Genomic DNA, 23,982 nt, shown 5'->3' on the forward strand with positions numbered 1-23,982 from the left:
TGAAATAAATCCATCAAAAACTTAAAGCAAAATCCATCCACCCTCCGCAACAGTTTGCCGGGGCGGATAAATTAAAATTTACTTCAGCTCACAAAAGAGCTAAATGCCTAGTCGAAAATATCACTAGGATCCATTCTCAAACAATCTATTGCCAGTAAGGACGTGGTACGTGTCCTCTAACCGGCAGTTTCGCCGCCAAATGGCACTGCAGGTAAACGGTTATGACCCGGGGCCCTCTGAACCGAGTGGTTTTGCCGTAAAATGGCACCACAGATAGCGGTTATGGCCAGAGCCAATATGCTCCTTAATGGCGTTAAATCCTTGAGATATGAATCAATAGGATATGATTGATAGGGAATAAAGCCCTATGTTAGCTAAGGTGGATTCAAATTTGTCCCCTTAGACAAACATTCAACCCCGGTCTACAAGGTTCCCTTGGACGAAGCAACCCATGGCTGCCGACAAGGATCCTTCTGTCAGGTTGGGTCGACTACCTCCTCTGACTAAGTAGACCAGGGACCACGATGGCCCGGGACGACGGAACCATGGGATCTTGATCGGGCCCATCATCCATTCCCCCACCATCCGCTTTAAGTACAAGATGGTGAAAATTTCTATTTTAAATATCCTCAGGTAATTAACTATAGGGGCTTGCGCCTATAGGAAACCAGAACTCATATCATAAAGTCCTCACAAAATGAGGGTGAAATCTCTGGGTAGTGTCTTATCTACAAACCCATCTGCCTTCCAAAATTTACCCCGAAACTTAGTTCGTTAAAACTCCCCCGCTCAAGAAAAGCAAACAATCAGAGAAGCGCGGCGGGGAGGCCGGGGCCGAATTTTTGGAGCCCACAGAAATCAGGCTGCTAGGCCGCCTGGTCTCAGTGGAAGCATATACCTCAAAATTAATAAAGGATTTAGGATAGTAAATTTGTATTTACTCATGCACTCTTTTTTAATTTTTCATTTATCTAAACTTGTTGATACCTGATGTTCAAAAGGTTGCATAAATTAGGGAACTAAATGTATACCAATGAATACCTATGCAGGTGACTTACATGTTATATTTTGGTTGAGCGATAGGTGGACAACCTCCACTCTCAAAATAACACATTTGAGGGACTCACTCAGGAGCTAGAAGGAGCTTAACATTAGAGCACAACAGATCAGGAATGGTCACATCCTCCAGGAAGTCTTCTCCCTATGGAGGTAAGACAACCTCATAAGTTCATCTCTCAGCTAGACAAATCTTTATCTATCTAAGCGTGAGCTAAAACTCTAGAAAAAAGAGACATCCTTTTCCTCTTCCAAAAACTTCTTGAACTCTTTTTCTCCATAGAATAACATATGTCAAAAATACTGTGAAGAGGGAAAATAAAGCAAAAGATTTATAATCCTCAAAGTATTATATTACTTTTCTTATATAGCTCATGTTCCATAGTGTAGAGCTCATACTTTCACTATTCTTGTATTTTTGTCTTGGATAATAAAGATTTTATCTAAATGCGTCTCTTCCCTCTTTCCTTTCCCTATATTTGAATCTCATAAGGTGTAACCTGACTTGAGATCATCCACTAAATAAAGTGGTATTCAACACAATTAGTTTGCCTCTTGCGAGTCAATTTAAACTATCTACAACTCAATGCCCAAATTTAGATGAAGACAAAGAAAAAATGCAGAAAATTTCTTAGGCTAGTGTCATTTGGTCTCTCTTATGTATGCTATGATTTATTATAGCCCATATATTATTTTCTCTGTCAATATTTTCAGCGGATATATGTCTAATCCAATATTAAATCATTTAAATGCAGTTAATTGGTTACTGAGATATATTCAAGGAACTCTAGATATATTTATTTGCTTCAGATCAAGTCCTGTTGTTGTTGATGTTACATGTTTTGTTAACTCACTTACAGGAGATTTGGATGGAAGAATATTGACTATAGATAATATGTTTGTGGTGGGCCTGCCAGTTGGAAATCTCATTTGTAGTTTATTGTGGCATTATCATCAACAGAAGTAGAGTTTATTATAGTGACAGAGGCTGCGAAAGAATAAGTTTGGTTATAGGGTCTCCTAAGTGAGATTGGTATTTTCACAATGTCCTCACAATTTATACAGACAGTCAGAGTGCTTAATGTAAAAATCCAGTATTTCGTGAAAAAACTAAGCACATGGATGTCCGTTTTCATTTCATTCTTGACTTGGTAAATTCATCTGCACTGAATCTTATAAGCGTCAACAAACAACAATCTAGCAAACATGATAACCAAGGTAGTTTCTCTTAATAAATTTAGACATTGTCTAAATTTGCTAAATATGTGTAAGTAATTTTGGTATTATTTTTGGAAATTTTTTTTTATGTTAATTCTTTTATTTTAAACCAAGGTGGAGATATTTGATCCCAGAAAAAACCAATGGCAACAAAAAAGAAATGTAGAAACTGCTAGCTACCAACCATAAGAAAAACAAGTCCCAATTTTGATTGGCCTAGCTCAATAAAAGTTTGATCATATGTCACATATTAAATTTATGAATGATGCTCAAATGACTGGATAAAACTGCAAGATAAGTTAATAGCAAAAATCTTTGAAGCCTAAATAATTATCTTGATCAAATAAGCCATAAACTTGCTGAATGATCCAAGTTTGTGCCAAGCAGTTTTTTTGATATATTTATTTATTGTTTATATTTGAATCTAAGAATATTATAAGCAAATTAAACAAATTAATTCCTTTTATACAAAAAATTATAAAGATGTTTATGCAAAATAATGTAGTATATTTAATATGCATTTAGTGGCTATTTGGTTTAACATAAAATGGGTGTAAATTATCTCAAATGCAGAGATTTTGAGAATATTGATGTTTGTTTTAAAGTAAAATAAATGCAGTATAAATTTTTTGTGTATTTAGAATGCACAATCTAGTACAAATGTGACGTATTTGAAAATCATTAGATTTGGATAATTTTCACATATATCATAAATCTATCACCATTGCCACGACTAGTTTGGTACTTCTACTGCTACAGATCGACCTCTCCAGCTAGTTGCCACCATCGCCTGTCACCATCTTCTGCTAGCGACCTCCACCTTCCACTTGCCACCCATCACGATCGTGGCCAACTACTACCCGCCATCACCAATTGTCGTTATCCATCGCCATTGCTCGTCACCACCACCTATCATTGCCACCACCACCTTCCAGTTTCCACCCACGATTGCCGCCACCACTCACCACCTATAGCCATTTCCACCTCATCAACGTGTTGTTGGCCACCATCACTGTTAGTCGTTGCCCCCTATCTTCGACCACAACCATCAATGTTGGCTATCAACCAACACCATCTTTGAACTTTACACTTGTATTTATTTTATTTTAAGCTAAATAAAAAATAATCACTCGCATATATTTTACCCTCGTCAAAATAGCTCTAAATTATTTTAAATACAATGCATTCCTTTTTCATTGCATTACTTTTTTAGCAAACCAAATAAACTCTTAGTTAAAGCCAATTAGAACTTGACCTGGACTCTAGTTCAACAAAAAATTAAATCAATGAGTTTTAAAAAACTTATATGACTATCTTAGTTTTAATTTTGATTAAAATAAAATAAAATAAAATAAAATAAACAATACTCTTGTTGCGTCCTAGAATATTCGCGGCGGTAGAGAAATCTATAGTTTAATGTCTTAGCATTGTACGAAGATCCAGTACACATACATATAAAAAGAGAGAGTGCAGCACACCAAGATTTTTACTTGGAAAACCCCTTAAAAGGGGGAAAAACCACGGGGCCTAGCCCAGTTTGAATGAATCCACTAGTATTTGCAGTCGATTACAAATGAGGCCCTTCTTAGGGAGAAGGCCTTAGCTTGATGTTACAAATGTACGTCATATAGAATGCATTACATTATGGGAGTTACAATAATCAACATAGACATGTTTGTTTGGTTGGAAGGGTCATTGTCGGCAAGAGACAGAGGTCAAAAGGACCGTAGTCAGCAGGAGACCGGGGTCAGAAATACCGTTGTCTTGTGATGGAGGTCGGAGTGACCGTAATAGGCGACGGAGGTCGGAGGACCGTAGTCGGCAGGAGACTGGGGTTAGAAAGACCGTTGTCTTGTGATGGAGGTCAGAGTGACCGTAGTAGGCGATGGAGGTCGGGAGGACCGTAGTCGGCAGGAGACTAGGGTCTGAAAGATCGTTGTTGGCAGGAGACCGGGGTCTGAAAGATCGTTATATTATGATGGAGGTCGAAGTGACCGTAGTAGGCGACGGAGGTCGGGAGGACCGTAGTCGGCAGGAGACTGAGGTCAGAAAGACCGTTGTCCTGTGATGGAGGTTAGAGTGACCGTAGTAGGCGACGGAGGTCGGTAGGATTGTAGTCGGCAGGGCAATACTTCGGTAGAAATTTGGGTGTAAGGTGGTGGTCTGGCGGAGTCCGGACCTTAAGTGGTGGTCCGACAGAAGTCAGGGCCTCAGGTGGTGGTCCGGCAGAGCAACGGCGTCAGGCGGTGTCCGGTGGAGGTGAGGGCCTCAAGTGGTAGTTCGGCGGAGCAACGGCGTCAGGTAGTGGTCCGACGGAGGTGAAGGCCTCAAGTGGTGATCCGGCGGAGCAACGGTGTCAGACGGTGGTCCAGTGGAGGTGAGGGCCTCAAGTGGTGGTCCGGCGGAGCAACGTCGTCAGGTGGTGGTCTGACAAAGGCGAGGGCCTCAAGTGGTGGTCCGGCGGAGCAACGGCGTCAGGTGGTGACCCGGCGGTGGTCCGGCGAAACTCCGGCAGTGGTCGAGGAGGCAAGGAAGCAAGAGCGATCTCCGATCTCTCTCTCTCTTCCTTAGGCTTCGGGGTCCCCTTTTCAAGAGGAGAGGGGGCTCTATTTATAGATTTCTGGAGTGGCATGACCCGTAAATAGGTGAGAGATCAAGGGTAAATGGGGAGTGGTTGGATGGACGGCCGATGTTGAATCCCTTGATCATGCACCGTTCTTTAAGCATTTGAAGATCTTAATGATGTCGGAATTCGGTGATCTTGGGCTCGTTGGATTCGTCTCGTCGAGCCGCTCGATTCGACTATAAGTTTGTTATGTTTGGAACCCGTTTGGTAATCCAAATTGTGGTTTGAACCTTCCAACAGCGCTTCGGGTCCTTGATTTGGACCCATTTGGGCTCGGATTGAGTCTAATTTGGTGTCGTTGGGTTTGTATTTCCGAGACGCTCAGTTCGACTATAAGTTTGCTGAAATCGGAGTTTGGATGGCCTCTGAATTAATTTTTGAAGTTTCCGACTTGATTTTGTTTCGAGATTCGTGCCCGATCAAGATAATTTTTAGATGACATATCAACTCTATTGCATTCTTATTGTTTATAATCCTTCCAACTTAAAATTGTATGTAATTTGGTTTAATTTGTCTTAATATTTTAAGTCAATTTTAGAGTTCCAAAGTGAGTTTAATATTATTTTTTATTTGGTTTCCATTTTTCCTTTGATTACTTATTACAAATATTCATAATTACAGGGTGTTTATCATCATAACATTGAATGAAAGATCTCACACACACACACACCAAAAAAAAAAAGTACAACTTATTAGAAACATTTAAATTCTTACTCAACAAATTCAACAAGAAAAAAAATCATAAAATTTTGTCCAATAAAATGATTCCACTAATATGAATCATATATTATAAAAATAATATTTTCTCATATATTGAAAAGACATTAATAAAATATAGTAGAGATGAACAACAAAATTATATTCTATGTTAAAAGCATGATTCTTGATATGTTTAAGTGGGAAATTAAGCAATCAAGTATATAAATGTTAATTGGTGGTACTTGTCCAACATCAAGAAGGTAATGGCCAAGTCTCTTTTGGATTAGCCCTAAATGCATTGAAACATTATTTATTCATAAATTTTTGGAGGAATTTTCCAATTATTATGTTGTAAATCAACACTATATTAGATGAATACAATTTTTTTTTTAATATTAGATGAATACAATTATTTATTTATTTATTTTTTATATTAGATGAATACAATTGAACCTCTTTGTCGAGTAACTTTTTAAAAGATCTTAGTATTGTAATGATATTAGAATTGAGTAATTTAGACTTATCGAATTCATCATATTGAGATGATTTTTCTAATTATAATTTGTATAAAATAGGTTTATATGATCCATTAATCGTATTAAATACCTTTAATATGAATATTCATAAAAGTTGAGAACTGAAAATTAAGACAAAATGCTTATTTGATCATAATTGTTTTGTTGTTGCATATCGTTAACAAATATAAAAAAATTATGCAATTCATGTATTCTTTAATAAATGTGATATTTTTGTTGCGGGCTAGAATATACGCAACGATTGAGTTAAAATAAGACGTCTTAGAGTTGTATGGATATCCAGCTCACACATAGAGAACACAAGGCTTTTTAATGGAAAATCTTGGAAAGGGGGAAAACCACGAGGCCTAGCCCAATTGAAAATGATTTTACTAGAATTTGAGTTGTGTATAGTGGGCTGACTCGTCCTTAAGGGTGATCAGAATACAAATGTGAACCGTATTGTTGCAGTCTAGTGACAAATGGGGATGAAAGTCCGACGCCACTTGGTGGTCCGACAGAAGTCCCGACGTCAGTCGGTGATCAGGTGGAAGTCTGGCGTCAAGTGGAAGTTCAGGGGACAATTGGTGGTCTGGCAGAACTCTGGTCGTCAGGTGGTGGTCCGGTGGAACTTTAGACGTTAGGTGGTGGTTCAATGGAACTTCGAGCGTCAGGTGGTGGTTCGATAAAACTCTAGCATCAGGTGGTGGTCCAACGGAACTTCGGGCATCAGGTGGTAGTCCGACCGAACTTCGTGCGTCAGGGGGTGGTCCGACGGAACTCTAGCGTCAGGTGGTGGTCTAGCGGAACTCCAGGCACCAGGTGATGGTCCAGTGGAACTCCAAAGTCAAATGATGGTCCGTGAAACTCCAGGCGTCAGGTGGTGGTCCGGCGGAACTCCAGGCTCGAGGTGGTGGTTTAGTGGAACTCCGACGTCAAGTGGTGGTCCAGCAGAACTCCGGGCTTCAAGTGGTGGCCCAACGGAACTCCGGGCATTAGGTGATGGTCCAATGGAACTTTAGGCGTCAGGTGGTGGTCCGACAATACTCCGACATCATTTAGTGGTCTGACCGAACTTCGGGTGTCAGGTGGTGGTCCGGCGAAACTTCGGGGAGTGGTCAAGTAGGTAAGACCAATCTCGGATCTCTCCCTTGCTCTCTTGCTTGGGAGTCTATTTTCATGAGGAAAAGGGGGGGGGGTCTATTTATAGATTTCTTTCAGTGGTATGACCAGTAAATAGGAGAGATCAATGGTAAATAGGGAGCGGTTTGGATAGATGACCGATGTTGAATCCCTTGAATGTGGACCGTTTATTGGGCATTTGAATGTCTTAGTAATATCAAAATTTAGTTATCTTGGACTGGTTGGATTCGTCTCGTCGAGCCGCTCGATTTGACTATAAGCATGTCATGTTTAATAAACCAAATTGTGGTTCAAACCTTCAAACATCACTTTGGGCCCTTAATTTGGACCCGTTTGGGCTCGGATTGAGTCAAATTTGATGTCGTTGGGTTCGTATTTTCGAGACGTTCATTTTGATTGTAAGTTTGCTGAAATCAGAGTTCAGATAATCCCAAATTTAATTTCGAAAATTATTAACTTGAATTTTGCCTCGAGATTTATGCCCGATCAAGATAATTTTTGGATGATACATAATTTAGTTGATTATCAATTAAAAAAATGAGAAATTATTAATTTTTTGCTTTCAACGTGGGTCTCCATACTCATCCAATATTAACCCTAACTAACCCAACGATTCCACACAGATCACCCCGGAGTCGCCAGGCCCCACCCAAACTGGTGTACATCTTCGAAAGTTTGAAATAGAGGAGAGAGAATATGAGGCAAAGTAGGGCTGCCCTTCCCAATTTCAAAATCGTTAATCCGTCCTCCGTCAGTCACCGCCGTAACACCATCCTACTGATCGCCGCATCCAACCTGCGCCAGCGGCGCGGAAATGAACCGTGCCGCAGACAATGACGGCGGCGAAGATGACGACGAAGCCGATCCTCCTTACTGCCTCTCCACGACCCTCACGCCGCTTCTCCAACCGCCATCGCCGCCATGGCCGCATCGCTGCAGCAGCCATCGCCTCCTTCCTCTCTCTCCTTGTCGCCTCAGCCGCCTGGTTTTCCCTAGTCTTCGACCCCAGCCACCGCTTCGCCATCAACCATTTCCGCACCTGGGATTCCTCAATCTCTGCCACCCACTCCCCTCCTCTTACCCCCTCTCATTCCCCTTCTCCTCCCCCTCCCCAGAAACCCGCCTCTTTAACCCCCTCTCCCAATCCCAACTCTAGTTCCTTCTCGCCGCTCTCCTTAAACCATATTGTCTTCGGCATCGCCGGCTCCGCCAACCTCTGGCCGCGCCGGCGAGAGTTTATACGCCTATGGTGGCGGCCTGGGGTGATGCGCGGCCACATCTGGCTCGACGATCGCGTGCGGCTGTCGCGGAATGCTTCGGCCTCCCTCCCGCCTGTCCGCGTGTCCGATGATATATCGCGCTTCCGATACACGAATCCTACCGGACACCCCTCTGGCCTTCGCATTGCCCGAATCATATCGGAGACCTTCCGGCTTGGGCACCGCGACGTGCGGTGGTTCATGCTCTGCGATGACGATACCATTGTGAGTCCCGATAACCTCGTGGCCGTTCTCTCCAAGTATGATTGGAGGGAAATGGTGTATGTTGGAGGACCATCGGAGAGTCACTCGGCCAATATTTACTTTAGCCATGCAATGGCTTTTGGGGGCGGGGGGATTGCGATCAGCTATCCTCTTGCCGAGGCTCTTGCTGGGATGCAGGATGATTGCCTTGAGAGGTATCCGAAGTTATATGGCAGTGATGATCGGCTTCATGCTTGTATCTCTGAACTTGGTGTTCCTTTAAGCCGTGAGTACGGATTCCACCAGGTTTGTTTCTCTATTTTCATTAAATTTCTACTATCTTTACGTTTCATTTTTCTGTTATGCCTTCCGCATTGTTCTTGCCAATGATTTAATGTATAATTCCCTTGTCGAATTTATGTATTTTCTTGTAGTGTTATGAAGATTGTTGGTTACCCGCAATTTGCTATATTTCAATTCTGATAATGTATATAATAATGAAGCAATAAAGCTTAGTCCTTTTGGAATGCATGTGTTCTTGAAATGAAGTTCATTGTAATAGATTTTGGTTTTTCACATGCTTATTTGATGCTGTCGTCTTCTTTCTCAGTGGGATATTAGGGGAAATGCGCATGGTATCTTGGCTTCTCATCCTGTTACTCCATTCATATCCATACACCATGTTGAAGCTGTGGACCCTCTTTACCCTGGTTTAGGCCATCTAGAGAGCTTGAAACTTTTCACCAAGGCATCACGGGTGAATCCCAGAAGCTTCTTGCAGCGTGCTATTTGTTATGACAGAGAGAAAAGGTTAACATTTGCTGTTTCATTGGGATATGTTGTACAAGTGTTCCCTAACATTGTACTCCCGAGAGAGCTGGAGCGCTCTGAGCTGACTTACACTGCTTGGAATAGAGCTGGTCACCGATTCGAATTTGATTTTGACACCAAGGATCCATATAGATCTGTTTGCAAAAAATCAATTCAGTTTTTTCTGAAAAATGTTTTTGAAGATGGAAGTGTCTCTGTTAGTACTTACACACGGTCTAATCAAGGCAATGATCTGAAAAGTAAAGTCTTTTGCTTTCCCCATTCACCTCCACTGCCTCATGTGGATGAAATTCGGATTTTGGGGAATCCATTGAGTGACAACTGGCATTTGGTTTGTTCCTTTTCTTTGCTTATTTTAAGTTCCTGTCTATCATAAGCTTATGCATTCTGAACTTCTTCAGTCCTTTCAATTGTGATTCAGGTGCCAAGGCGTCTATGTTGCAAAGTTGATCAAACTGTTAATCGAACTCTGTGGTTAAATGTAAGGCAGTGTGAAAGGAGAGAGCTTGGATCAGTTTCTGATTCTCTATTACCCTAAAGGATGCAAAATCTTGGGGTTTGCTCCTTGTATATGGTGAGATGTAGAGTTTTCTTGTGATGGCTTCTTGAGCTCCATTATTTCATCATTATTTCTTTTATTGACTATTGATTGGCCGATCACCTAGAATGAAAGAGAAAGTTTAAGGAGGTAGCTACTGGTTTTATACATGTACACTAAATGCAGGAACTTGTGTTTGTTAATTAGGTGAAGTATTCTTTGCCTTCAAATTTTACTTGGAAGGCTTTTTGTCATAATCAGCTTAAACAATTATTTATTATTAGAAACACATGAGTTGTAGTTTGCTCTTTGGGCATGAATATGTCTCTTATCATGTATATACTTGTCTTCATATAGAAGAAAAAATGTGCACCATTTATCTTTGTCTAGAACTGGTATTCTATTTCGTAAAACAGTTCTTGTTCAACATTTGCTAGGATTCCACTTTTATCACAACAATATGCACCAAGGGGAGTTGACTGACATGGCTGTATTATATGGAGGTTGTTCTTTAACTTATGATGATTGATTCTTAATGTTTTTTTATATATTTATGCTCTTCTATCCATATGCATTAATGTACATTATCATCGAGCCATCCTATTGTGTTGTATGTTAGAATTAGTTTGCTCTCTAGTAGGTAGTCTCCATGTTGACTATTTCATTCACAAAGAATAGCCCATCCAGTTTCTTTTGTATTTTTATTCTGTCCCCATTATTATGATTGATGCAAGCAAAAGTTAAGTAATAATAAATGGTCTCCATTTCATAGTTTGGCTATGGATTTTTGTCATTTCTTGTTGAAATACCCTTATCATATGTAGGGCATGCTCCAGCCAATATCTTTCGGTATGCTTAAGTTTGTTACGTGAACTTGATTCTATCTATGATACTATCTCATGTATCTTCAACAATAAATCAAATTAGGTAAGACTTTGAAAGATGATAATCACTCTCCTTATTGAGTAGTTTTTGTTTGGGGTTGTTCCATCAGAAATGCTCATTAATGAATGGACTATTGAGTGATGTTAGTCATGCCTTTTTGAAAAAGTGAATATCAATGTTTTTTTTTAATATGAAGGAGTGTCCATCTTTCCATCAGACTTTTTGTGCCAAAGTTGTTAATAGGCAATGTGTAGTACAACACAAAGGAGTTTGTTTTTCATTTTTTTTTAATTTTAAAGAAGTAAAATACATGACTTAGTTTGTTAAAACACAAATATCATAAGGAATATTACATAATGTTTTGCTATTTAAGGACCATCTTACAAATATTTATTTTGAAAAGATCAAGTAAAATTTTTATAATGAAAGTGATACCTTTAAGAAGAATTAGTGTGAAATGTTGAAGAATTTAGTGACTTAAGTAAAAGTAGGAAGAGTCAAAGATTTAAGGCAAAGTGTAGGAAAGTACCATGGTTTGAAGTCGAATGTTGGGTATGCATGACATCTTTTCTTATCTATGCTGTTTGTTTTAAGTTTTCTATGCTTTGCATCCCTTTTCTTCTGTCTCACATCTCATGATTGAGAACAAAAATCACAATAAATAATCTTAACAAGATACCAACTCACTAATTTGCAAAACAAAAAAAAAAAGAAGGAAAAAAGAAAAAAACCAACACTATTCCCATAAATTAATTGCAGCCCTTAATTAGACAAGGCTCGGGTCAGAGATGGAAGGATTAATTATTAATTATCCATGCTGCAGTTACCTGAACAATGTCTGTCAGATTTCTATAGCCTAACTACTGTTTGGTTCCAATAGGGAGCATTGTTGGTGACTGAAAGGTCCATGGTTGATCCAAGAATGCTTTATTGCTTTCAATAATCCTCTCCTGCAACAAATAACAAGAAGGGCATATGTTTACAAGAAAGAAAAACTATGAAATGGAGAAATAGGAATAAAGAACTTGATGGATCACTTGGAAATCTTGATTGTGTTTCCTGTGGCCAGGAGGAACTGTTAAAAGACTAAGGCATAATGCAAAGGAGGCATTTCAGTCAACCTTGCCCTATCTATTTTAGATGTTGGCTGGAGGGGTTGTTGAACTTGTTACCTGTGCTGAAATGGAGAAATGGAAACTGAGAACCTGGTGCATGATGGTTAGAATTTTGACTGTATTTCTTGTGGCCAGGATGAGCTACTGGAGGATCAAGGCAGAATGCAAAGGAGGCATTCTGGTCAGCTTGCCGGCTGGAATTCAGTCCAACAATGCAGGTCGAGTCCTTTCTCCAAGAACAGTTTGAAGCTGCTCAACTGCAGGGCAATTTGATGCAAAGATGGAAGGGTTATGCACGAGGAAGAGATAGGAGTTATTCGCAAAGTCTTGGACTCCACTATGATTTTTCACACCGCACCTCACCTCAAACTAGGGAATCCACCCTGTTTTCAGAACAACCTGAAATAAATTCTCTTAAAAAGACTCCTCCTTTTTCCAAATAAACATTAGCTATTTATAGGAAACCTACAAGACTAAAGAAAACAAGTAATATCTAAAATACCCCTATGCAAGAAAATGCTAATAAAAAAAGCAAAAAAGAAAAATACATGCAAATAAATAATTAAAATAATGATATTAGTAATAAAATAATCATGTCATTCTCCCCAGGTAGGGGAAGGTTCATCCTCAATGTCTAGTTTCTTCTCATAGTCATATTAAGTGAATGATTTGCTATACTAAAGGTGGCTGAATTGCTCATATCCCTTGATAACTCAATTTTATAGACATTTTTTCCTATACGCTTGATTACTTTTAATGGTCAATCAGCTTTTGGCTTAAGAAAAAGATTCATGGGAAAGCGCTCGTTACATTAATAAGTCCAAATCTGATCACCTTCTTTGAAATAAGTTGGAGTACAATATTTATTAGCTTGTTTCTGATATTGTGCATTTTATTTTTAATCATTTCTTGGATTTGCTTATACAATTTTTTCTAATTTCCACTGTTTGCTTATCGCTATCAAAATTATATTCTAAAGAGATCACCATGGGCGACAAGTCTGCAGGAGTAATGGGGTCCTGACTATAATGATCTCAAATGGACTTTGATTCGTAGTTTGCTTGATGGATCGATTTTTAAACAAATTCAGCCTGAGTCGAAGAAAGGTCTTATTGTTTTATGTTTTTTTTTCCCACAAAACATCTCAACAAGTTTCCCATACTACGATTGATGGCTTCTATCTGGCCATCCATCTAAATGTAATTCGTGAAGCTAAATTGAAGTTTAGAGCCCAACTTTCTCCATAGCATTCTCAAAAAAAAAAAAAAAATAAAAAAAAAAATCCATATTCCTATCGAATGTAGTGGTTTTAGGAATTCCATATAAACAAACATTCTCTTTAAAACATAAATCAGCAATATAAGAAGCATTTTCAGATTTATGACTTGGAATAAAGTGAGCTATTTTAGTAAAGCGATCCACTAATACCATAATAATATCTATGTGGTTTGGTATTAGGAAGTCTTATCACAAAATTCATATTGACATCTATTCAAGGAGACTTGAGAATAGGTGGAGTGTACAATCCTATTATTTTCTTCCTAGTTTTAGCTGTGGCACACTTGGTATCTTTGGAGGGATTTTTTGACCTCACTCTGAATAGATGACCACTAAAAATTTTCTTGTATGAGAGTAGTGGTTTTATCGCAATCAAAATTCTCCCTTAATCCCTTTTCATGACACTAAGCTAGTATGGCTTCTCTCAAAGAACAACGAGGGATACTGACTTGATTATAGAAAAATAAATATCCATCTTGAATGTGATAGAAATTATGGGTTCCCATTTGACAAAAATTCCACTTTTCTCCAAAATTTAAATCTTTAGGATAAATATTTTTTATTACTTCTAATCATATGACTTCAGCCTGAAGGATACTAAGAAGGGTATATGCTAACTCAAAGCATCTGCAACCTTATTTTGAATACCAGACTTGTATTCTAAAATGTAATGAAAAAATGAAAGAAATTATGCCCACTTAGCATATCTTCCCTTAAGTGTATTTTGACAGTGAAGGTATTTTAGTGCTTCATGGTTTGAATATAGGAGCGGATAAACTCATTAAATAAAAGATAATGATTTTAACTCTCTAAGACAGACAATCACATAAAATTCTTTGTTAGATTGCTTGCATTTGATCTCATTCAATTTTCACTAAAATAAGTAATTGGATGCTTATTCTGGCTTAACACGCACCAATACCTACATTAGAGGCATCATAGTTAAATTCAAAGATGTGGTTCAAATTAGGAAGGGCAAGGACAAGGGCGTTGGTGACTGTATGCTTAAGTTTTTTGAAATTAGATTGAGTTGCAGGTGTCCAAATGATTTTGTTTCCCTTAAATACTTTAGTTAAACGAACAATCATAGAACTAAAATTCTTAATAAAGTGTGAACAAAAAGACATCAAGCCATGAAGACTTAATACATTTATGAATAATTGGGGTATGGGCTAATCTAAAGTTTTTTGAATCTTTTCTTGAACCAAAATTTGAAAACAGTCTTCTGTTCATCCCTCGATTTCATTATAATTTGATGACATCCACTTTGTCAATCAATTTTGAAAAAGAAAGACACTCCATGTAATCGAGGGATTTGAAAATTGTATTTTATTATGATCTTGTTAAAATATTTACTATCTATACACACACCACGTGGTGTCTTTCTTTGGGTCTAATCAAGCAAGAACCGTGGTAGGGCCGCTCTCTTGAATTAGACCTTTAGCCAGTAGGTTTTCTACTTGGTTTTGTAATTCTTCATGCTCCTTTGATCTTTTTCGATTGACTAGTCGATGGAGAATAATGATAGGAAACACTTGAAGATCTCAAGTGAAAACCTATCAATCTTGAAAAAATAGTGGGAAATATCAACAAAACTTCGACGAAAAGTTAGAAAGTACTAATTTATTGCAATAATCAGAGATAACAGAAGGAAAATATCAAGATACATTTGATCCTCAATCCGAGAGGAGAATCTATCTCTCATAACCCCTAGATGCCGTTTGAGCCCAAGAGCACCACAATTAGCCACATGTATCTAGATGCCCTTGCCCTAATACAAACTCTTGCTTTAAGAAAATACAAAAATACCACAAAAGGACTAAACAAACCTCAAACAATTTAGCCCTAGGTAGTGAATCCCATCCCGGGGGGGGGGGGGGGGGGGGGGGGGGGCGAGATTGGAAGCTTGTAGACCAGCAGACTTGCGCCTGCTGTGTTGCAGTGGGCCGGCTGGATCGATCCACCCTGGAATGATCCAAGCGTATCAATACCCCGCTCCTAAAGAACTAACTTGTCCTCAAGGTGGTAGATGGGAATTGATGTTTCACCCTTTCGTAGGGCTCCCATATAGCGTCATAATCAGGAAGGTCCTTTCACTTGATCAATACTTCTTTGATCCCTCCCTCTCCCAAACATACCCCTTGTAGTTCCATGGGTTAGAAAATCACTTCAAAGTCTTCAGTTAATGCTGCTGGCTATGATGCACCAACATGCCTCTTAAAGAGGGTATGCAGTGTCGGACACGGACACGCGTCAGACACGACATGGACACGTGTCCGACATGGCATTGGAGCATCACAATTTAAAAAATTAAAATCGGACACGTGTGTCAGGTTATTAAATGATAAAATCATTCGTTCTATTTAGCCTTTTCTGCGAACTAGAAGCCCTATTTTTTCGATCCACGAAAGAAATCTTCTAGGGCGGACCGGGAGAGCTCGCAGTCGATGCCAAACGGAGCCCGTTGCCTTCGCCTCTCGTTCCTTCGTCATCTCTGCTCAAGCCGAGGCCAAGCAGAGCTCGTTTTTCCCATTCCTTCATTCTTGCGTGATTTCTTCGATCATCAGAGGCGAAGTTCACAATCAAGGCCAAACAGAGCACCTTCTACGCGCAAGAGAGCCAAGACCTGTAAGTGGATTTCGCCATTTCTTCTCTTCATTGTTGAAAAGCCTAATGTACATGCTCGGTGCCGCTCAGTGCATGCTCGGTACTGTTAGGTACATGCTCGGTACCGCTCAGTACATGCTCGATACTGCTCAATATATGTTCGGTATTGCTCAGTACATGGTACCATTCAGTACATGCTCGGTATTGCTCAATACATGCTGGTACTGCTCAGTACATGCTCGGTACCTCTCAGTACATGCTCGGTGCCGCTCAGTACTTGCTCGATACTGCTCAATATATGCTCGGTACTGCTCAGTACATGCTCGATACTACTCAATATATGCTCGGTACTGTTAGGTACATACTCGGTACCACTCGGTATCTCCCCATACAAACAACTTACGAACTTTAAAAACAAGCAGAACTTCAAAATTATTGTTATAATAAAATTACTCTTGAAGGAGGAGGGAATGTGTCATTCAAAACAATTATTGTGGTGACACCTACAAAGGATCTCATTCTAGGGTGAAGGCACATCTACTTAAAATTTCTAGCCATGGAATAAAAATGTGTCCTAAGATTACTACATCGCAGTTTATTGAAATGAACAGACTAGTTGATGAAGCTGAATCTAGGATCCAAAAGACACTCCCTAAAGAGATACCTTTGCCTTCTACTCATGGCTCATCCCACACTTCTTCCTCATCTGTGAGAGTTGATCAAGCTTTATCATTTAGAAGTGAAGGATATGAAACAAAGAAAAGAAAATGAGTAGCCAGTAGTCCTCTAAAGAAGGTTTTTAATTTGCAGCTACGAGAGGAATTGGATGGTGAAATAGCAAGGATGTTTTTTTCAGCGGACTTCCTTTCAACCTTGTAAGGAATCCTCATTATGAAAATGCATTCATTTTTGCTTGTAACAACAACCTCGCAGGATATGTTCCACCTGGCTACAATGCATTAAAATCGAAATTATTAGAAAGAGAAATAACACATATTGAGATATTGCTTGAACCAACAAAAGGAGTGTAGAAAGAAAAGGTGTTAGTTTGGTGTGTGATGGTTGGACAGATCCTCAAAGAAGACCCCTTATTAATTTCATAGCCGTTATAGAAAATTACCCAATGTTCATTAAAGAGTGAATTGTGAAGGAGAATATAATGATAAATATTTTATTGTCAATTTGATTAAAGAGGTGATAGTCATGATCAAATGTTGTGCAGGTTATTACAGATAATGCACCGATGTGTAGAGCTGCAGGATTATTGGTGGAGCAAATTTATCCCCATATATTTCAGACACCTTGTGTTGTGCACATTTTAAATCTTGCTCTAAAAAATATTTGTGCAGTAAAGAATACAGAGGCTAATGAAATCATCTATGCTGAATGTCATTGGATAACAGTGGTTGCAGATGATGCTGTTCTGATCAGAAATTTTATTATGAACCATTCGATGAGACTTTCAATGTTTAATTTCTCCCACTTAAAAATATTAGCTGTTGCTGAAACTCGTTTTGCCTTTGTAATAATCATGTTGAGAAGATTCAAACAAATTAAAAATGCTCTTCAATCTATGGTGATTAGTGAGAAGTGGTATTGCTATCGAGAAGATGATGTTGGGAAGACAAGATATGTTAAAGAAAAAGTCTTAGATGATTTGTGGTGAGATAATGTAGACTATATTTTGACATTCAATGATCCAATTTATGATATGTTGAGAGAGGCTGAAACAGATAAATCATGCCTACATTTGATTTATGAGATGTGGGACTCTATGTTAGCAAAAGTGAAAGAAATTATATACAGACATGAAAGAAAGTCACATGATGAAGACTCAATTTTTTGGAGCATTGTCTATAAAATTCTTGAAGATAGGTGGAGCAAAAGCAACACACCTTTGCATTGTTTGACTCATTCATTAAATCCAAGGTATATTTATATTCATCTTTTAAATTAATTTAAATTTTTTGGTAAATGTACATATAATTTTATATGTTTTGTATTATTTGAAGGTATTAAAGTACAAGGTTTAAAATTGCGTAAATAAGCCTCGAGGCGTTTTTCGTCCGTGAGGCGAGGCTTAGGCGGTGTGAGGCGTAAGCCTCATCGACGAAGAATTGTGTAAATGAGAATTTAAGGGTTTTAGCAAGTAAAAAATAGTAAGATTCTATCATACAATAAAAACATCTTAATGACAATTAAAATTAGGGGAAAGTAAGAAAATAAATGTAATAAAATCATGTCCCAAAGTACAAAACCACAAAATATTAGTCTATCAAAACTCCCAAAGTACAATTAAGAAAGAAACGTGTCTCATCACAAAAAGATTTAGAAGTTTCAAATATGAGAAAGATATGCCTGAAAAGATATTTTCCAAATGATGAGAGAAGAAAAATTAATATAGAACTTGCAAAGTTCTTTGGATATTTAGAGGATTTTGGTGATCAAGAATCTTTGGTTGATAGATGGAGGATGGATCCAAAAATGTGGTGGTTGATTCATGGAGCTTCAGCATCGCTTCTTCAAATAATAGCAATAAAACTTCTTGGTCAAGTATCATCCTCTTCCTGTTGTGAGAGAAATTGTAGCACATACTCATTTATTCAATCAATGAAAAAGAATAAAATAACTCCACAACGTGCTGAAGATTTAATTTATGTGCATACAAACTTTCGTCTTCTATCAAGAAAAACCCCACTTTATATGACAGGTGATAACAAGATGTGGGATATTGCTGGAGATGTGTTCGAGTGCCTTGATGATATGGGATTATTGGAGGTTGCAAATCTTTCTCTAGATGAACAAGAGTTGGAAGCAATGATATTCAATGATGATGATATTGAAGGCCAAAGACCAACATCTGAATCTATTTCTATCATTCCCTCTATTGAGTGGTTGGATATTCATGTTGTACTAAATGATTTTTTGCTTATATTTTTGTGGTTGTATTAGATATTTTGTACTAAACATCTTTATGTTATAAGCTAAACAAGTTGTCATGAAATTGATTTATTATTGCTTGTCATTTTTACTATAATGTCATCTTATTTCTATATATTCTATTAAAAAATTATTATGCCGTGTCCACGCCACACCCATGTCCTATATTTTAAAAAATTGTCGTGTCTCGTGTCAATGTCGTGTCGTGTCCGTGTCGCCGTGTCCGTGTCGGTGAATCATAGCCTGCTGGCAACTCTGAATTGACTGTGTGATCCCCTAAAGCTCTCTTCAATTGTGACATATGAAATACTGGGTTGATGGTGGTTGTTGGAGGCAACCTCAAACGATACGCCATTGCTCCAATTTTCTCTAATATCTCATAAGGGCCAAAATATCTTGGAGTCAGCTTCTCGTTCCTCTTGGAGATGACTGTCCTCTGCCTGTAGGGCCTTAGCTTTAAGAACACTCTCTCTCCAACCTCAAACTGGATGTCCGTCCTATGCCCATATGCCTGTTTTTTCTTAATCTGTTGAGCCCTCAACAAATGCTTCTTTAATTCTTTTAACTCCCTATCTCTCTCCTCTAAGTATGCTTCTATTGAAGAAACTGGAGTGTTACTCTGCCCAAAATGCACCAGGTGAGGTGGATCTCTTCCTTACAACACCTTGAATGGGGTCATCTGAGAAGCATAATGATATGAAGTGTTGTACCAATACTCTGCCCATGCTAACCATTTGAACCAAAGCCAAGGGGTTTCAACACAAAGCATCGTAGGTATGTCTCTAAGCTTATGTTTACCACCTCTGTCTGCCTATCGATCCGTGGGTGGTAGGCTGTGCTCCTCTTAAGTACTATCCCCTGCAGTCTGAATAACTCTCTCCAAAAATGGCTGAGGAACATGTTATCCTTGTCGGATATTATAGCCTCCGGTATCCCATGCAGTTTGACCACCTCTCTGATGAAAGTTGAAGCCACTATCACTACCATGTAGGGGTGTTGTAGGGGAATGAAATGACATACTTGCTCAGCCTGTCCAATACGATTAGAATCATGCTGAATCATTCAGATCGAGGTAACCTGACTATAAAATTCATGGAGACCTCCCACACCCGATTTGGTAGAGCTAGGGGTTGCAATAATCCTCCTGGAGTTATGACCATATACTTATTCCGCTGACAGACCTTGCAATTGACGACCAGCTTCTCCATTTCCTCATGCATCCCCTTCCAATACAACTCTGAGGCGAGTCTTCTGTATGTCTTATGCACCCCTAAATGACTCCCAATAGCACTCCCATGGAACTCTTGGAGTAGGTGTGGAGTATAAATTGAAGTCCTAAGCATCACAAATCGCCCTTGGTATAAAAGACTCTCCCCTTCTAAAGAATAGCCAGGGTGGATACTCCCATCCTTCAATAAATATTCCCTAATCCTCCCCAACTCCTCATCCTGGGCACTCTCCTCCTTAATGGCTCCCCAATCCAACATCAGAGGTATCGACATGGTTACTTTCTGGAACTCCCCCATACATCTGGACAAGGCATCTGCCGCCTTTTTCTCTATCCCAGACCTATACTGGCTTTCAAAGTCATATTCCAATAACTTTGAAAGCCATCTCTAGTGCTCCTTTGTCACAATTTTTTGCTCCAACAGGTACTTCATACTCAACTAATATGTCCTGACAATGAAATGTCAGCCCAACAGATAAGGTCGCCACTTTTGGATGGCTAGCATATTCTCGATCAACTCCCTCTCATAGACTGACTTCAATCTTGCTCTAGCTGTCAACACTTGACTGAAGTAAACAATGGCTATGACACTGTATAAGTACTGCTAAGCCATACCCTGATGCATTCGTCTCTACTTTAAATACCTGGTTGAAATCTAGCAGGGCCAAGACCAGTATAGTGGTCATGGCCTTTTTCAATCTCTCAAAAAATGCTGTGGCTGCCTCCCCCACAAGAAACTATCATTCTTCAAATGTTCTGTCAGTGGCCATGCGATAGTGCTATAGCCCTTCACGAATCTCCTATAGTAGCCAGTAAGCCCTAGGAATCCCCTCAGTTCCTTGAGATTCTTGGATAGTGACCATCTCAATATTGCTTCAATTTTGGCCTGATTCGCAGCCACACCATCCTGAGAGATACATGTCCCAAATACTCCACACTAGCCTGAGCAAAGCAACATTTCTTCTGATTGGTTCTCAGCTGATGCTGCTGTAACACAGCTAAAACCTTTCTCAAGTGCTCCCAATGCTCCCCACCTGTCCTGTTGTAAACCAAAATATTATAAAAAATACCAGCACAAATCACCTGAGATAGATAAAAAAACTTTGTTCATGAAGGACTGGAAAGTGGCTGGGGCATTAGTGAGACCAAAAAACATCACTAGGAACTCATAACGCCCCTCATGAGTTTTGAAAGTAGTATTCGACGCATTCTTCCTTTTCATTCTGATATGATAGTACCCTTCAGATCTATCTTGGTGAAAATAACTGCCCCACACAGCTCATTCAACAGCTCTTCTATCACTGGGATAGAAAATTTGTCTGGCACAATTTTCTTATTCATCGCCCCATAGTCCAAGCAGAAGCTCTAAATCCCATCTTTTTTCTTAACTAGTCACATTGGACTAGAAGGACTCACGCTGGGCCTGATAATCCCTGCTTACAACACCTCCCTGATCAACTTTTCAATTTCATCCTTTTGAAATTGAGGATAGCGGTAGGGCCTGACACTGATGGGTGACACACCTTCCCTCAAAGTGATAGCATGCTCCTGCTCCCTTGGCGATGGCAATCCCTGAGGTATCACGACCCAGCCCGGTAAGCTCGAATTAAACGAGGCGAGAACGAAAGTTGGATGATAACACATAAAATATCATTGATAATTAAACATATACAAATGTTCATCCAATTTCAATCATAAAAGAGACTAAATAACAAATTTAAGAATTTCATCAACATCAAAAATAACAATCTAAAAACATAACAATACTTCAGAAAGTCTCCAATATATAAACTTTCACATAGACTAATACTAGACACATAAAAAACTAAAAAAATCTATCATCCTGGGATCCTCTACGACGGTAGGTAACCGATCTTTCAGCCATCATTCTCTAGCAGTCTCTCCCGAAAAACATTCTCACAAGTAAGGGTGAGTTAACACTCAGCAGATAATAAATATCTCAATTAAATTTATAATGCAAGGAATGAAAAAATATTATGCAGTAAATTTTTTATATGACAAGACTTAAATAACATGAGAAGTCTTAAGTATGCCTAATCCATATAACATTTGGAATGCATAACATTTTGAATGCCCATAACTCTTTCATGAATTTCATTTTCTTTTCTTAACTTTTCCTTTATCATTCATATATGCAAAGTATAAAATACATAGTCTTATTATATACACCCATTCCGAAAGTATCAATAATTTGTACTGATCAGATACACATTCAAATTTGGCCAAACATTTCATTTCATTTATTCCGAAGAGTCCTTTACTAATTTGCTCCGATGAGTCCTTTACCATTTGCCCCGAAGAGCTATTTACCATCTGGTACTCCGGATCATTATGCTTGGGTAAAGGGCTCTTTAGAACTAAGTAGTGCGGCCCACAACTCAATTAAATATTGCTTTGGGAGGTAACAACTCAATTAAATATTGCTTTGGAAAGGAAAATTTGAATTAGGGGTTGTTTAGGAATTTTGTAATCTTCTTTGCTTAAAATAGTTTCTCTTGTAAGGGTTAGGGTTTCATCTTGAATTTGGCTGAAATTTGAGATCTCTTAGGTTTAGGATTTTTTGGGCTCTAGCGGCGTCTAGAGATTTGGGAGGGAGAGATCCTCCCCTCGAATAGAGGATCAATAGTATCTTGCTTTATTTCTTTCGTTAGTTTGATTTCATCAATAAAAAAATACTTTTTTGTTGATTTTCCATGGGATTTGTGTAGCATTTTGCTGTTTTTCGTCTCAATTGATAGGATTTACTTAAAATCTTCAAGTATTTCCTATCAAAATACTCTTAAAATGGCTCCGACTGAGTAATGTGCAAGAAAAACAAAACGAAAACTCAACACAATTCCCGACAAATTAGTTGCTGCCCTTGATTAGACTAGGCCCGGATTGGAGATGGAATAGTAATTACCCATGCGGCAGTTACCTGAACAATATTTTTTATGTTTCTATAGCCAAACTGTTTTTTGGTTCCAACAGGGTGCTTTGCCGGCGATTGAAAGGTCCCTGGTTTGATAGAAAAATGCCTTCTTAATTTCAAGAATCCTCACCTAAAAGAAATAACAAGGGCAGAAGTAGATGACTGCTTACGAGAAAAAAAAAAAAATTTTAAAGGGAGTAATGGGAACAGAGAACTTGAAGATGATGGCTGGAATCTTTACTGTGTTTCATACAGCTTAGGGGAACTACTGGAGGACCAGGTAGAATTTAAGGAGGCGTTCCAGTCAACCCGCGGGCTGGAATTTTGATCCAGAACTGCAAGTTGTTTGTTGTCTGTTTCAGATATGTCCCGGAGGAGCAGCTGGAGGACATGCACCCAGATTTGGACAGCTAGAATGCATTCCAACAATGAAGACGGAGTTCTGCTTTCTAAAGTAAGGAAGTTAATAGTTAATTAACCATGTCACTGTGATTGCATCATGTTATATACTACGATGATGAACATAATCTCATTTCTGTGTGTTGCCTTGAGTACAATGAACTTGAATCAAACACTTTGGTGGGTAAGAGCAAACGATGGAAACACCTCCAAATCACTTAGCAACAATTATCCATAATTATGAATTTAGGTACATCTAAAATGTTGCATCTTGCTTTATATTTTTTGCATATAGATAGTTTTGAAAGGCGAGACTCTTTTGAAGCACATAAAGTTAAAATCATTGAGAAAATTGTAAGCTAAATGCTTAAAATTGAGTATATGATAATTATCACATGATATACAGATTTAGTGAATGCAGAACTGATAATTATAAACTGTTATTTTTGAAAGATTGAGTAATACTCAGGTGTAATAAGTGTATCTGTATTTATTATGTAGAAGAATAA

General features: G+C 38.7%; 1 protein-coding gene across 3 annotated transcripts; it reads left to right on the forward strand.

Annotated features, from left to right (window-relative positions):
* The first annotated feature begins 7,902 nt into the window (after nucleotides 1-7,902).
* Nucleotides 7,903-23,666, forward strand: LOC110098833. Of its 3 annotated transcripts, XR_003701091.1 has the most exons (5): nucleotides 7,903-9,026; nucleotides 9,331-9,882; nucleotides 9,973-10,125; nucleotides 10,527-10,592; nucleotides 23,134-23,666. XR_003701091.1 is itself a non-coding variant. In XM_028695734.1 (4 exons), exons 1-3 carry the CDS (start codon nucleotides 8,091-8,093, stop codon nucleotides 10,087-10,089), a joined length of 1,605 nt encoding a protein of 534 aa, XP_028551567.1. In that variant the 5' UTR covers nucleotides 7,903-8,090; the 3' UTR covers nucleotides 10,090-10,125; nucleotides 10,527-10,824. The 3 variants fall into 3 exon arrangements, 2 of the variants coding, with proteins under 2 accessions (XP_028551567.1, XP_020681427.1); XM_028695734.1 differs by lacking the exon at nucleotides 23,134-23,666 and having other exon boundaries at nucleotides 10,527-10,824; XM_020825768.2 differs by lacking the exons at nucleotides 10,527-10,592; nucleotides 23,134-23,666 and having other exon boundaries at nucleotides 7,904-9,026; nucleotides 9,973-10,474.
* The last annotated feature ends 316 nt before the right edge of the window (nucleotides 23,667-23,982 follow it).

This window comes from Dendrobium catenatum, unplaced genomic scaffold (genome assembly GCF_001605985.2).
Source record: "Dendrobium catenatum unplaced genomic scaffold, ASM160598v2 fragScaff_scaffold_670, whole genome shotgun sequence".
Taxonomy (NCBI): domain Eukaryota; kingdom Viridiplantae; phylum Streptophyta; class Magnoliopsida; order Asparagales; family Orchidaceae; genus Dendrobium; species Dendrobium catenatum.